Source organism: Diceros bicornis, unplaced genomic scaffold (assembly GCF_020826845.1).
Source record: "Diceros bicornis minor isolate mBicDic1 unplaced genomic scaffold, mDicBic1.mat.cur scaffold_339_ctg1, whole genome shotgun sequence".
In the NCBI taxonomy this organism is placed as follows: Eukaryota; Metazoa; Chordata; class Mammalia; order Perissodactyla; family Rhinocerotidae; genus Diceros; species Diceros bicornis.
In genome coordinates this window covers 238907-254194 of record NW_026691210.1, presented here as the reverse complement: position 1 = coordinate 254194, position 15288 = coordinate 238907, and the positions used below count along the sequence as shown (strand labels likewise).

Below are 15288 nucleotides of genomic sequence, written 5' to 3'. Positions count from 1 at the left end.
TACTTTCTACTTTCCAACAAACTTCACCTATTCCCAAGTCACATCAAATTTGCTTCACTCCCCAAGCACGAAACCAGGTATTATCAGTGCTACAATCCCCTATATGTCCGCCTAATCTCTCACCAATCTGACATCTCATTTATCAAAAGCTTTAAGTCAGATACAGATTACTCCAATGAGAATGCACTTCATGTAACATCACTACACTATATGGAGGAAATGGGATCATTCAAATTCCTTTCAAATTCTTACCAGTTATTTTCCAGGCTTTTGTCCTTTGTTCAGTCATTTAGCGACTGTGTATTAGTTACTCTGTTATTTTTTATTCCAACTAAACAAAACAATAAACTTTAATAATTTTAAAGACCAAGTACTCTCAACCACAGTATTTAATGCTGAAATTCTTTAGCATAACAAAAATTAGCTTCGTTTATATATTAACACCTAAGGAGCTTCAAAGGCTTTACAAACAAATCTTATTTAATAAGTAATGAATTTCTTTATAGGAAGCTTGAAAATATGAGTCTGGGTTCAATTTCAGAATATAGCTCAACAACACACACTATTATAGAAATAACTATTTTCTTAAAATGATTAACTAGAGATTTAGAGGAAAATATTCATTTTGTACCTGGTAATAATATCGAAGAACCCAGCAGAGCCCTTCAACGTAAGACTGTACAACTTTACAACGGAATTTGTCATCAGCTGCATCAACGTCAAATTTGTTCTTGTAGTACCGCTGCTTCCAACCAGCTTCCCAAAGCCTAAAAATCAGGCAAAGCCAGTTCATGTTGAATTCATACACTTTCAGTAACTAGCTACCAATTTATCATCCAAATCAATTTATACTTAATATCCAGGTAAAATGTAAATGACTTAAACAGGAATATTAACATAGCTTCATTTAATTATTTCTAAAAAGTCCACTTTCACAGGATTTATTATCAACTTAAAGATAGTTAAACGTTAAAAACTCAAACACTGATTCTAGAAAGATCATTACAAAACTACAGTTAAAAAAAAGAGAATAACCATTTATTAAAGTAGATACACAACACTTGTTTGCTCAGATTTTCATACTGTTTTACATGTTTTTTTGATTGTAGAACAATTCTAAAACTACATTTTAAGATGCAAATACTGAAGATATTTTATATAGTTCAAGTTCCTCAGTTTGTTAAAGTATATCTAAATTACACAAAGAAAGTCAACTAAATTACTTTTTTAAAAAAGAATAATCTAGAAGCCAGGCAGAAATTAGGTATATACCTACTCTCCCTATCCTTGGGCCTTCTCCCTCATTCAACAAAGCGTTGTTGGCATAAGTGAAGGACACGGACACACACACACACGTTCTGGTAAAACTTAGAAGGAGGTCATCAATTCACTAAATTTTCATTAATCACTGAAAATACAATGTGAAAAACCACATTTTCACTCAAAGTATTTTTTATTTTTTTAAGTACTCATTTCTCAATCTCTGAAAGATTTAAAGATGCCAAAGAATACTAAAAAAAAATCAAGAACGATCAAGAACGTCAGGATGATTCTCCATTAAGGGCTCTTTTCTACCATGTGCCAGATCTTACTAATTAATTGCAGTCATGTTTCAGAATACACCATATCAATTTTTTTATTTACATTTTTTTTTGAGGACGATCAGCCCTGAGCTAACATCCAATGCCAATCCTCCCCCTTTTTGCTGTGGAAGATTGGCCCTAGGCTAACATCCATGCCCATCTTCCTTTACTTTATAGGGGATGCCGCCACAGCATGGGTTGACAAGCGGTTGAACCTGCGAACCCCACGCCGCTGAGGCGGAGTGCATACACTTAACTGCTGTGCCACCGTGCCGGCCCCTACACCATAGCAATTTTAACTTTGCCCCCACGCAAAAGATTTACAGAACATCAATTAGGAGAAATATCTTCTATCCATAATGTTGAATATCACTATTTTACAGAAACTATTAATGAAATAAATGCTAAGAACTCCAAGCATTTCTTGATAGAAGCAATTCTACTTTGATTATCTTCAGCACCAAAATTAAACAATAAAGTACTAAAACAATCAAGTTAACTATTAAGCTTATATTGATCATGATGGCTACATGGTAAAACAAAAAATATACTCCAAGAGTTGCAGAAGCAGAGGATAAAAACTCAGATCAGGTAAATGCTCAATCACAAGTCACCACAGATCTCTGAATCTGACATCAAAAGATGTTGGGAAAATACAGAACCAGACATCACACTTCTGAAGTTTCTAATCATAAATACAAACACATCATCCACGTCCTATAAAAGAAGCATGAGCTGTGAACCACTACTGTTTAACTTTGAAATAAATCATTTTGCAAAATTCTAAATGAGTTACAATTATTGAGGTTGTTGGCCCTTTGCACTTGAGCCCAGGGTTCAAATCCAGATTTAATCACACAAGAAGCTGTTAATCTTATTATATAATGATCTCAAACTTCTGTATAAATTAAAGAATCCAATATTCCTATTATAAATTTTAAGTATATAGCTAATGGGAAACTTCTCTGTCATGAAATATAGTTGTGCATATGCAAGTTCGTGGTTTTTAAAAATACATTTCTCTCTTAACCGAAAGCTTTTTGCATATTTCATTTTAAAGAAGAAACTTTTCAATTGAGATGATTAAAACAAACTATATCAAGTAACCAAATGTAACTGAACTTTCTGGGTTAAGCAGCTTGAAAATTTAATCTCATAACGGTAACATTCAGATCACATAGAGCTAAACACCTCATGTCTAGCCGATCTAGTGCCTGGTCTCAGAGGGAAAAGGGGCTTGGAGGACAAAAACCAGCATGCATACTAATCTAGATACTTAGGTTTAACAGCTATAGCTTACACATCTCACTGGAATTTACTGACTATCCTAACCCTCCACATTAATTACTGGTGGATAAAAAGATCACAGGCAAGCATCTGAAGGCACTGCTGCTCTAAGCTAAACAGCATTAATTAGACGGCGTCTATTTCAGCAATTTGCTAACAAAGTGCTACCAAAAAATGGCTTCACCTGACGTTATCCTCTGGTTCAGGTTCACTGTCACTGTCTTCTGCTTTTTGCTTAATTCCTCCTATCGGAGTCGGGGAGCCATCAGAAGTGAAACTCGTATTAGGAGATACTGAAGGACTCTGTAGACAATTATGACATTACAGAGGAAGGATTTAATTATTCATTTCACATAAGAAGTTACATCCAACTACTGTTACCACCATGCTTCACAGTAATACATTTTTTTTAAGCTATTAAATAGATATGGTAAATATATTTAGAAAGTATAAAGACTGATCTTGGCCTATTCCACCTCTCCAAAAAAGAATAATATAGTACCAAGCCTCCTACGCTTAAACTCAAAAGAATTTGAACATTAGGGTAAAAACTGCTTCAGAAGAAATAAGAAAAACTTAATTTCATAGATTTTTTTTTTTTAATTATAGGACTTGAACATTTTTTTTCTTTGGTGGTTCCCTCGTGTTATGAATTTGTGATCACGTTCCACCAATTAACTAACAAAGCTGTAAGGGGAAAAATATATATATATGTATATAAATTAATACATAAAATAATGCTGGTGAGAATAAAGTTAGATGTAAGTGGTTCAACCTAGTACAACCATTCTAGAAAGCAACAGTTTAATGAGACTCCGCCAGATAGCTGTTAAACTATTTTATACATGTTGTTTTAAAATTCATTGTACAAATGAAATCTATTAGTCATCTTAGAAAAATGCAGCTTTTATTATTATTTCAAAGACTTGGATACCACTTTAAATTTACCATGATCTTCCCTTTGTACCTAACTCAATGAACATAGTAGCACCCTAAAGTATTTTAATATTTAACTAAAAAATTAGGGGCAGCTTGGTGGCATAGTGGTTAAGTTCACACACTCCGCTTCAGCGGCCCGGGGTTCACAGGTTCCGATCCCGGGCGCACACCTACACATCACTCAGCAAGTCATGCTGTGGTGGCATCCTACATACAAAATAGAGGAGGATGGGCATGGATGTTAGCTTAGGGCCAAACTTCCTCAGCAAAAAGAGCAAGATTGACAACAGACGTTAGCTCAGAGCCAATCTTTCTCACACACACACACAAAAATTAAAATGTTCTGCAACTTTAATGTTAAATGACCAAAAACCTAAGTGGCAGAAAATGTTTTCATGGTAAAGTTTTTCTTCTGTTATTCACAGTATATTAGATATTTCAAGTAAGCTATTTTTAAATCGAGAACTCAGGAGCCTATTTTAATGATACTGTAACTAAAACCTCAGCATGAAGGTAGTTCACACCAAAGGCCAAGAAAAGTTACAACAAAGCAAAACTATATTTAACATAGAGCTCACAACACTTTCCTTTAATAGATGTATAATATCAATTTTATTCATGATACTGTATGGCTAATACTATCAAAAAAAAAAAAAAGAAAAGAAAAAAGAAAACAGGGGCCAGCCCTGTGGCCTAGTGGTTAAGTTTGGGGCCCTCTGCTTCAGCGGCCCGGGTTCAGTTCCCGGGCACAGACCTAAAACACTCGTTGGCAGCCACCTATATACAAAATAGAGGAAGATGGGCACAGATGTTAGCTTAGGGCAAATCTTCCTCAAGCAAAAAGAGGAAGATTGGCAACAGATGATAGCTTAGGGCCAATCTTCCTCACCAAAAAAAACCAAAAAAAAAAAAAAAACGCACAAAGAATAAAAATAAATCCAGGAAGGCACTGTTGTACTTGTAAGATGAGATGGGTATTTTCAGTCAGACACATCTGAGTCTGAAATACAAAGTCCAACCTTTAACAGCTGTATGGCCTTGGGCAATTTATTTAACCTCTGTCAGCCTCAACTTCAAGCAGGGATGATACTGTTCTATCTCTTTACAGGTTATAGCAAGGAGTAAATGAAACAATATCTGTAAACCATCAAAGCTGCCTGCCTGGTGCATGGTGGTTAACCATTCAGGAAGTCATCCCTATTAGTTTTTAAACAACACTAATCCATTTGGATTAAATTAGGAGAGTGATATTCCTGTCAATCATCTAAGTACAGAGAAGGTGTAAACAAAGCAATCTTTCCCAAATTCACAAACAAGATATAAATTATCTTTAGACAACAAAAATAATATACCTTCAAGGGAAAAAAAGAAGAAAAGAAGTTGTTTGCTCTTTAATGCTAAATATCTGCTGCTCTTTTCTGCTCTATCTCTACTAACAAAAGTATTCAGAAATATTCTTTCCTAAACATACCAGAGTCATACCCATTCATTCAAATTTCTTTTTAAAAAGCTGTTTTTGCAATCAAAGTTTATTAAACTGAGAATGGTCGCAAATACAATGAAACTACACTTCAGAATGCAAAATTTAAAAACATATTTATGAGGAAACAGAAGCTATCTAATAAAACATTAACCATGTTGACCATCAGTAGATACCAGTCAAGCACTGGAGCCCAGCACACCCAAACAGCTCAGAAAAAATAACACAGCAAAAATCCATAACTGTAAAGGCTTCCTTTAAATAAACTGGTCATTTGGCTTCATGATTTCCTTAAATTCAACACATTCTAGATGAAAACTCCTCTATGCAAAGATTCCAGTAGAAATAACTGTGTCAAGGAGAATTAAGACAGGATCAAATAAGCAACCTAATCACCAATCTCCCCATTCCTATTCCCATGGCAGAAATTATTAATCAATATAGTCTAATCCTGTGGAGCCTGAATATTGGAATCTTTCTCAAAGCAATCATAGCTGGCAAAGTTTAAACCTACCTGCCTCCCTGAGATTAAGAAAAAAGCATTTTATCATCAACGTGGTGTTAGCAATACTAGTCACTCTCAGTTCATTCTGTGAGGACGGTAGTCACTATAATCTTAAATGATGGACGTCAGCTTTTTCCATTCTACACAAGCATCTCATTGCAAAACCTTTCACTGACTCTCCATATCCCACTCTGTTAATGGTGTGAGGAATAAGACAAGAAAGGAAAAACAGAACCAAAACACAACAGAAACCCCAGCCGCTTCTCTCAGAAGATGCAAATCTGTTTCCAAATTCCAAATCTAAGGTCCTAAAACTTCTAAGTGTGAATTTATGGGAATATAAATTCAACCAGTCTCATGATATGGCAAAAATTTCACATATAGGGTTGCCTTGTGATAAAGGATTTGAGCATCAATAGGATAACCATTAGAATAATGAAATTTAAATATCCCAACTTATGTAATTTCCTTGGATATATCATAGCAAAAGTTTACATAGGATACTGTACCTTATATAATATCTTTCCTCCCTCTACAACACTCTCTCTTTCTCTCGTGCCTACTAGCCTGAAACAAGCAACAGCTTTGATTACCTTTTGTCTGTGTACATTAGTTCACGGTCTGTTCCCTTACCCCTGCTGCTGCCCTGCCGGGTGCTCTGAGCTCACGGTCTGCTGCCATTACAGGAAGCTACTGAACAGAGCATAGCCTTGCTGGCTGAGACGATTTGCTTCTGCAGTCTGGATTACAACGTTCAAATAAGGAGGAATACCATGAGGCAAATCCATTCAGTTCCTGAGTTTATAAATAGGGAGCAACCGAGCCAGCCCTGATGGCCTAGTGGTTAAAGGTCGGCGCGCTCAGGGCTGGCCCCATGGCTTAGCGGTTAAGTGCGTGCGCTCCGCTACTAGCGGCCCGGGTTCGGATCCCAGGCGCGCACTGACGCACTGCTTGTCCGGCCGTGCTGAGGCCGCGTCCCACATACAGCCACTAGAAGGATGTGCAACTATGACATACAACTATCTACTAGGGCTTTGGGGGAAAAAAAAAAAAGGAGGAGGATTGGCAATAGACGTTAGCTCAGAGCCGGTCTTCCTCAGCAAAAAGAGGAGGATTAGCACGGATGTTAGCTCAGGGCTGATCTCCCTCACAAAAAAGTTTGGCGCGCTCTGCTTTGGCAGCCCAGGTTCGGTTCCCGGACGCAGAACCACACCACTTGTCTGACAGTAGCCATGCTGAGGTGGCGGCTCACATAGAACTAGAAGGACTTATAACAAGAATATACAACTAGGTACTAGGGCTTTGAGGAGGGGGAAAAAAAGAGGAAGACTGGCAACAGATGTTAGCTCAGGGCAAATCTTTCCCAGCAACAAAAAAAGAGCTCTAAAAAAAATGTGGATAATGAGAGCTACCTTAAAATATGTATTCAGATATATTCCACGTCTGAGTTGGAGAGTGAGAGTTTAGGCAGTGAGGAGTACCTGTATTTGACAAACTGAGGAATACTATCCTGCAAAATGCCCATAACTGATCCCTGGGAGGAAAGGGGAAATACGGCAGCAAAACCACCCTCTTCTCTTGCTCTAGCTATGAGACATTTGGATGTCCTGTCATGCTTCTGGCACCATCACCACCCAGTACCTTTGGGGAAGCAGGAAGCACTGTGGCCCGACTGCATTAGAGAAACACTGCAGCCACTTAGCTATCCACATTTACATGTACGTTCTTTTCTTTCACATCATTTAGATATTTTCATATTAATAAGGATTTAACAGAGTTAAAGATATCTCAAGGCAAAAGAAATTGAGAAAAACTATAAAACAAAACAACTCCAGGCTAAGTGATAAAATTCACACACAACTGTAAGAGACACTGAAAGTCACCACTCTTCAATGCTACATAAAAATAAGTTACTTACAGAATTATTCTGCATCCTCATTTCATAGGCTGCTTGTCTCGGATTACTGGCTACTTGAGAACCTGGTGAATTTCTTGAACCCAAGGCATGAGGGGTTAATATTCCACCAGCAGTGAAAGCTGGTTGATCTCTCTAACATAAATGGAAATGAATGTAGAAATTAAAATTAAATCACAACACAGTTAGATGACAGGAAGAAATGAAGGCAATGGAAAAGAGTCCCTGCTGTAAGCTCTTTAAAGACGAAATGGATTTCCGTTAACATTACAGGGTTGTCTACAGTTTGATTTGATAGTAACTTACCCTGTAAACAACAGTCTGTAATATTTAATAATTCTGCTATAAACGTACATATAATACACTTTTCTGATACATAGAAGCTATTCAAATCTCATTAGGTTATTCCCTTATGTTCACTTACAATTTCAAAATGCATTCAAGACACAATTTAGGCAAATAAAGATAACTATTAAGGTAAAAAAATAAGCCAAGAGTTTGATTTATACTTAGGAAATACAACTTCTATTTATCCTTCACCTTGATGGAATTTAACTCTTTGTTTTCAATTAGTTAGAGCTATGATTATAGCTACAGTAGGTGACAGTCATGGCTGACTGATAAAAGATATTTTTTAAACAGACACTGACTGAAAGAAAATAATAATATATGAGGTAGACATCAAACACGCCCTTCCCTATCTGAGTGGTTCTGAACCTACCTGCAACAATCAATAACTCTACTTTTCTCCCTTACAGGTTCCTGAAATTGCTCGATTCTAATAAAATATAATAATAACAGGTAGTCCCCAAACTCCATTTGTTTAAAATCCAGTAAGGAAGACAAGAAAAACAAAAACTTAAGAAGTTAAGTGACTATAAAGTGTTATGCAATTAACTAAGCAAACAAATATCACAAGCGAGAAGCACTAGAGTTAAAAGGAAGGACTGCTCAACCTGGATTACAAGCGGAAGCAATAGGGAGGCCTCGTGGAAAATGTAAGATGGGAGGGAGCCGTGAAGTCAGAAACCCATTGAGAGGGACCAAACAAAGGCAATGCTCTGAGTCAGGAGGGACTTGCTATATTTAGAAGACAACTGGGGAAAAGCAGGGTGAGAACTTGACCAGATCATAGTATGCTCTGCACGCCAGACTAAGACAGAACTGGATTCTGCGGGAACTAAGGAGTCACTGGTAATTTCTGAGCAGAGAAGCAACAAAGTTTCGAGTGTTGTGTTCTAGGAAGAGTAACCTGACAAGGATATAGACAGAGTGTAGTAACTTTCAAGAAGATGCAAAGAGCTAACTATTTTTATTACAAAAACAATACCCAATTACTGGAAAAAATTCAAATAGCTAAGTGCTACCCGGCCCCTCTGGCCCATCAGGTGTTTCCCCTCAGACTCTAGAGCTTAGAAAGGACTTCTTTAAAACTGACACCAGCATTCTTTCTCCAGGTAAGAGGCAGCTGGGTAGACATTACGTCCCTAACAAACTACTGGATAAGGAATAAAAAGCTATCTTCCTCCCAAATTGTAAATGTATGTTATTGCCAATCTGATGAAATTAATTAAAACTCACCTTCATTCTCTTTCTCTTTTCTTTCTGTCGTCTTCTAAAACTGTCCTAAAAGTATAAAATCCACATATTCTGTCAAATAATTACACAAAAACGTAAGAGTTAAACATTACCAGGAATGATTTGGGAGACAAAGTTTTAAAGGAAGACCCCAGAAACGTAACTAATTAAACTAGGCAATGGACTATATGTTCAAAGTGCTGCTTATCAGAAATTTAGATAGACAGAGAGCATTCTAAACTGAGTTTAGATACAATTTAATTTTTCCTCTTAATTTTTTTCAGATAGTTTTTGATATCATTTCAGGAAACAATGCAAGAGTCATAACAAAGACCCTCTGTTTTACCCTGGAGCAAGTAGCCCACCAATACGGAGAAGATACAAATAAGTAACTCCCCACCTACTTTGGGCCACTCAAAGGCCTCCTTTACCCCAGAAAGCATTCCTCCCACGCCCAAGTTTCTGTGAGCATCAAGGCACTGAGACGACAGCTACGGTGGCCAGGGCTGCTGCTGTGGACTGAAACAGGGGCCAGCAGGTCCTGTACTGACTGTCATTCTACCAGCAGCTGCACTTCCATCACTTCCAAGTCAGTACTGCCACCTGCAATATAACACCCCATTGAGATCTGAAATTTGCGCTTTGTGCCAGGAGAGGGGCTGAATGCTGGACACATGGTGACTGACGACCTTAAAACCTCCTAAGACAGCAACACCACCAACTCCTTTAATCAAGCTTTTGCCCCATCTTTAAACTCATCTAAGTCACCAAGGACCCACAGACTGTGAGATCCATTACTCAGTTTTCAGTCCGTATCTGACCGTGACTCTTCCTTCTTGATCCATGCTCTTCACTTGGCTTCCAGGACACTACACTCACCCGGTTCTCCTCTTTCACTCTTGCTGAATGCCTTCATTCCTCAACTTCCCAACACCTTAATACTGGCGTTCCTCTTCACCCAGTACTTGGACCTCTCACTCTCATGGGAGTGATCATCCAGTCTCACGGCTTTAAACACCATCTACATGCTGATGACTCCACAGTCAGGACCTCTCCCCACTCAACATCTCCACTTGGGTGTACAAACTTCACATGCCCCAAATGGCATCCCCCCCCTAGCTTTGTACCTCCTAGTCTTCTTGATCACAGTAGCTCAGACCATTTTTCAATTGCTCAGACAAAATGCTTTGGAGTCATTCTTAATAGCTTTCCTTCTCTCACCCCTAGCATTTAATTCACCAGCCAAATCCACTAGTTTTACCTTCAAAACATGTTCAGAATCCAATTACCTCTTATCAATCTCCACTGCCACCATGTTGGCTCCCTTGGATTATCGCAAAAGAGTCTAATTGGGCTCACTGTTTCTATCTTTGCCTCCACACAGTTAGTCTCAACAGGGCAGCTAGAGTGATCCTTTTATAATATGTGTCAGATCTTGTCACTTTTATACTCAAAACCCTCCACTGATGCAGAGTGAAAGCTAAAGTTCTTATAACGACCTATAGGGTCCTACCAGATCTGGCCCTCCACCATCTTTCTGACCTCCTCTCCTACTCCTACTACTTTCCCTTTGCTTCCTCTGTGCCTGCCACACTGGCTCCTTGCTGTTCCCTGAACATCCTGGGTAAGCTCCTGCCCTAGAGCCTTTGCACTGGCTATTCCTTCTGTCTGAAATGCTCTTCCTGCAAACACCTGAATGATTACTCCCTCATATCCTTCAAAGTCATCTGTCAGTGAGGCCTTCTCTAGTCATCTTTTCTAGAAGTGCAATGTCCTCACGTCCACCTTCCCAGATATTTCCTCATCTGCTTTTTTCTTCACAGCACTTATCACTCTCTAACACATTACACACTTTACTTAGTTTTTGTGTTTAGTGTCCGTCTCCCGCGGAAGAATATCAGCTCCATGAGGTCAGGAATTTTTGTCTGCTTTTTTCTTTTGTTTTTTGTTCTATCAGTAACACAGAATACTATTTGGCACACGGTAAACACTTAATAAATATATGCTGAATAAATGAAGAAGATTTGCAAGACAAAAGGCAAACATCAAAGCTCATAACATAAAAAGCATCATATTTCTGACCTAACTGCTCAATTTTAATAATAAATATTGATATATTCCTCTTTTACCATGTATTCTGCTGGTCAGTTAAATACCTATTTCTAAGGGTGGTAGTTACACATAAGCAAAATAGGTACACCTGGTTGGACTTTACTGATTTTTAATTTTTGTGTGCTATGAACTCCTTTGGAAGTCTGTCAAAAGCCGGAGACACACTTCCTGGGAAAATACACACACCTAGATACTATTATATTGAATTTCTGAGGGTTCATAAATTTCCCCGATGTCCAACCATGCTGACAAACATCATATCATGTCAGGGATACCAAAAATGATCCAAAGCTTTAAAATGCCTTCTCTGCCAGGCCAGCTGGAAACTTTATTACTCAAATCTGAAGCACTCTGGTATCTATCAAATCCCATACATCCCACTCTAATGGCAAATATCACCAATACCTAATAGTACAGAGCAACCTAAAACCACATAAAAGGACTGTTCTAACGTGAGGCTTTTACACCAAGTACTACACCGTATGTGTAGTTTTTTCTTAAGCATAAATGGCAGCAGGTCAGGTGGAGACACCAGAATTGTTGAAGGCTTAGTTAAAAATGGCTGTCCTGATAGACATTTGATATCTTAGACAAAGTCAGTTATGCTATTTAAATTTTACATGTGAAAAATTCTTGCCGTCACAGAACATTGCCAAGTACCAAAGGCTTTAAAAAGAACACTTACAGTCTACTCACACTGTTATATAAAATGGTACCCAAGCTTCTAAAAAAGAGATCACTAGCTATAGCGTACAAAGCTGAAGAAAATATAAAATCTTGTCAGATGCAATGACATGTTTTAATCCGTTAGGAGATAATGAAGCAATGTAGCAATATTATTATGTTGCTATTTGCTCAAAATAGCCATATGACTTTTTATAAAATCAGTTTCTAAAAGGATTTCCTTCACTCTCTTTCTAAAAAGCTACTATCTGCTCATTTTACCCACTGCTTGCCTCCCTTGCCACTCTTTCACAACCACCCTGCAACCTACTCTGCCTCCAGGCTACTGCCCCTCCACCCCACTAACTCTTTAGGACCTCTGAGTCCCTGGCCATGGACTAGGGGCCTATCTCACTCTGACGCCTCTGGCAGCACCAGTGGCTTCTCATCTCTTCAGGGATTTCCTCCCACCTCTCTAGAACTGACTCCCCTTTCTCCTTAACATCCATGCTTCTTAAGGTTTCTGTTGGAGGCACTTGAACTCCATACAGTGCTCCAGGGATTTCAACTTCACACTCATGACGTGAAGTATTCTGCTAATGTTCTCAAATCTCCTTCCAAAAGACTTCTACCCTGAGCTTTACACACATCCATCTAACTGCTTCACGGACTTTTCTCCTCTCAGGTGTCCTTTGACCCCTCAAACTCAGTATCTCCAAAATGAAACTCAATTTCTACCTTGTCCTCACCCCAACCTGCTCTACCCCTACTGCTTGCTGTCTCATGAACGGCCCAACCACACTCCCAACTGCCCAAGCCAGACTGGAGTTCTCACCTAAGCACTCACTCTAGCATATATCATCAATTTCCAAGTGCTTTATTATTTTATTTCTTTCTTTTATGTTTAATTGCTTACTCAGAGCTGCAACCCTCTGCCCAGACTGATGCTATCTAACCCAGAGGCCCCTACACTCCACTACCAGAGTACAGAGTTCCTAGGTCTTCACCTGACTTCCACAGCATAAACATTTCCTATAAAACATGGCATCCACTAGTTCATTCCCAGCATTCTTCCAGTCTTGGAACTCTCATTTCACATCCCGTTGATCAGACACGTGTGTGGATTTTTATCTTAATCAGGATTATGAAGAGAGAAAAAAATTACAGTGCAATTCACACAGTGTGCAATACACAGTTCCACACAGCAAGCATCACAGCCTTTATAAAATAATCAAAGCACTGGCCACTCATGATTACATTGGCGTTTGACACACTATAATAATATAACAATGCACTCAAAGAGGTTAAAAGTACAATCACAGGATCATCATAGCCTATTAGAGACAGGAGCAATTTAGCTACTGCAATAGAAACACTTTACCTCATCATCCTTTCTCTTTTTAAAAATGCTATCCTCAACTTCACCAACTGCTAACATGATCATCTGTACTCTTTGCAGACTGACATAACCACTTTCTGTAAGGTATCCCTGTAAGTGATAAAATACATGTAAAATAATCTTCTTATAAAAGCAAATACTTCTGTTTTGAAATTATTCAAGAATGAACTCACCCCAGTTTTGTGAACCACATTTTTGTATATGTTAACCAAACGGTCAATTGCACCTTCCCTGCCACCAGGAAACAAACATTATGTATTAGGACCAGTACGCACTGTAAGCAAGAAGGCTACAACAGTAGTTTAAAAACCCACACAAAAACACATACCAAATCTCTAACGACAGCAGGTGAGGAAGGAAGTCATTTCCCACAAAGAAGCACATGAAGACCCAGTCATCAGTGCTCCTCTCGACATCAAATGTGAACGGTAGGCTGGCCATGGTGAGCTCTCTTTCCAAATACTACAACCAAAAAGGAATGCTGCCATTAAAGCTATGAAACGGCACTCTGCTTTAGAGGGCTGATTTCAGTGATTATTGCTACATACCTCAGGAAGAACATCAAGACGAAGGAAGATAAACTCCCCTTCTGCACAAGGAAGACTATCTGCAAGTTCATCGTGCTGCAACAAAAGGAGTAAAGATTAAACAAGTCTACTCTAGACCCTGTAATTTTTTTCCAGCCCAACGAACATTATAGCTTTTTTTAAAGCAAGATCCATTTTAATATTACAAGTACTAAATAAAAAAAGAACTCACCAAACCATTTTAAAAATAAAAATTACCCATAATCCCAATCATACCTAGACCAGGGATCAGCAAATGTTTTTTGCAAAGGGCCAGATAGTAAATATATATATTTTAGCCTGTGCGGGACACACAGGGTCTCAGTTGCATATTCTTTCATGTTTTATTTCATTTTACAACCTTTTAAAAATATAAAAACCAGGGCCGGCCCCCTGCATAGTGCTTAAGTTTGGCATGCTCTGCTTTAGTGGCCAGGGTTCGCAGGTTCGGATCCTAGGTGTAGACCTACACCACTAGTCAGCCGTGCTGTGGCGGCAACCCACATACAACAGAGGAAGACTGGCACAGATGTTAGCTCACGGCTAATCTTCCTTTAAAAATAAAAAATAAAAAATAAAGTAAAAACCATTCTTAGCTCATAGGCCAAATCTAGAGGGCTGGAGTTTGCCAATCTCTGATGCATAGCCAACCAGTATTTTGATGTGTATGCCTCTAGACCCTTCTCTGTGAGCATACAGTATATTTCTTACCTGCTTTTTTCACTCACTATGTCTTTTAAAGAGGTACCATATTCTTAAAACAGATAGAAACCTCTTTAGAGACTGGATATAATCAAGTGAACCCAAAATATGCAGAAACTAGGAGTAACTTAAAAGTATCAACAAGTTTAAAGTATCAACAAGTTTAATATATTTGATTTGTAGTTCCTTTTAAGAATAACCATTTGAAACATTACTTGTACAAACAAATCATGTGCCATGGACATTATTACCTATGAGACTTAAGCCTCGTATACTTACAAGCTATGTTAGAAAAAGTGGAGAGTAGAAAGAATGAGCACATGCATGCTTTTGAATGTGTCTTTAAAGAGTTTTCAAAGACACATTTCTATGAGAGGGAACAGAGTAAATAGGTAAAAAATCTAACCAAAAATAGTCTTCTCTTTATTTTAAAAATGAAGCAACCTGAATATATTTAATGCTGTTCAATTATACACTTAAAAATTGTTAAAATGGTATATTTTGTATTATATATATTTTATCACAAAAAAAATAAAATAAAATTTTTAAAAATGAGGCA

General features: G+C 38.1%; 1 protein-coding gene across 1 annotated transcript in view; it reads right to left on the bottom strand.

The window, feature by feature from the left end:
• Positions 1–364: 364 nt before the first annotated feature.
• LOC131402909 (5'-3' exoribonuclease 2-like) overlaps positions 365–15288 on the bottom strand; it is a 39861-nt gene continuing 24937 nt past the window's right edge. Inside the window, exons 10-17 of the mRNA XM_058537382.1 lie at positions 14010–14084; positions 13790–13923; positions 13635–13692; positions 13444–13551; positions 9291–9335; positions 7713–7844; positions 3055–3173; positions 365–767 (exon numbers count right to left, since the gene is read on the bottom strand). Coding sequence (XP_058393365.1) covers positions 599–767; positions 3055–3173; positions 7713–7844; positions 9291–9335; positions 13444–13551; positions 13635–13692; positions 13790–13923; positions 14010–14084 — 840 coding nt within the window. The 3' untranslated portion in view covers positions 365–598. The remainder of the gene's footprint in view (positions 768–3054; positions 3174–7712; positions 7845–9290; positions 9336–13443; positions 13552–13634; positions 13693–13789; positions 13924–14009; positions 14085–15288) is intronic.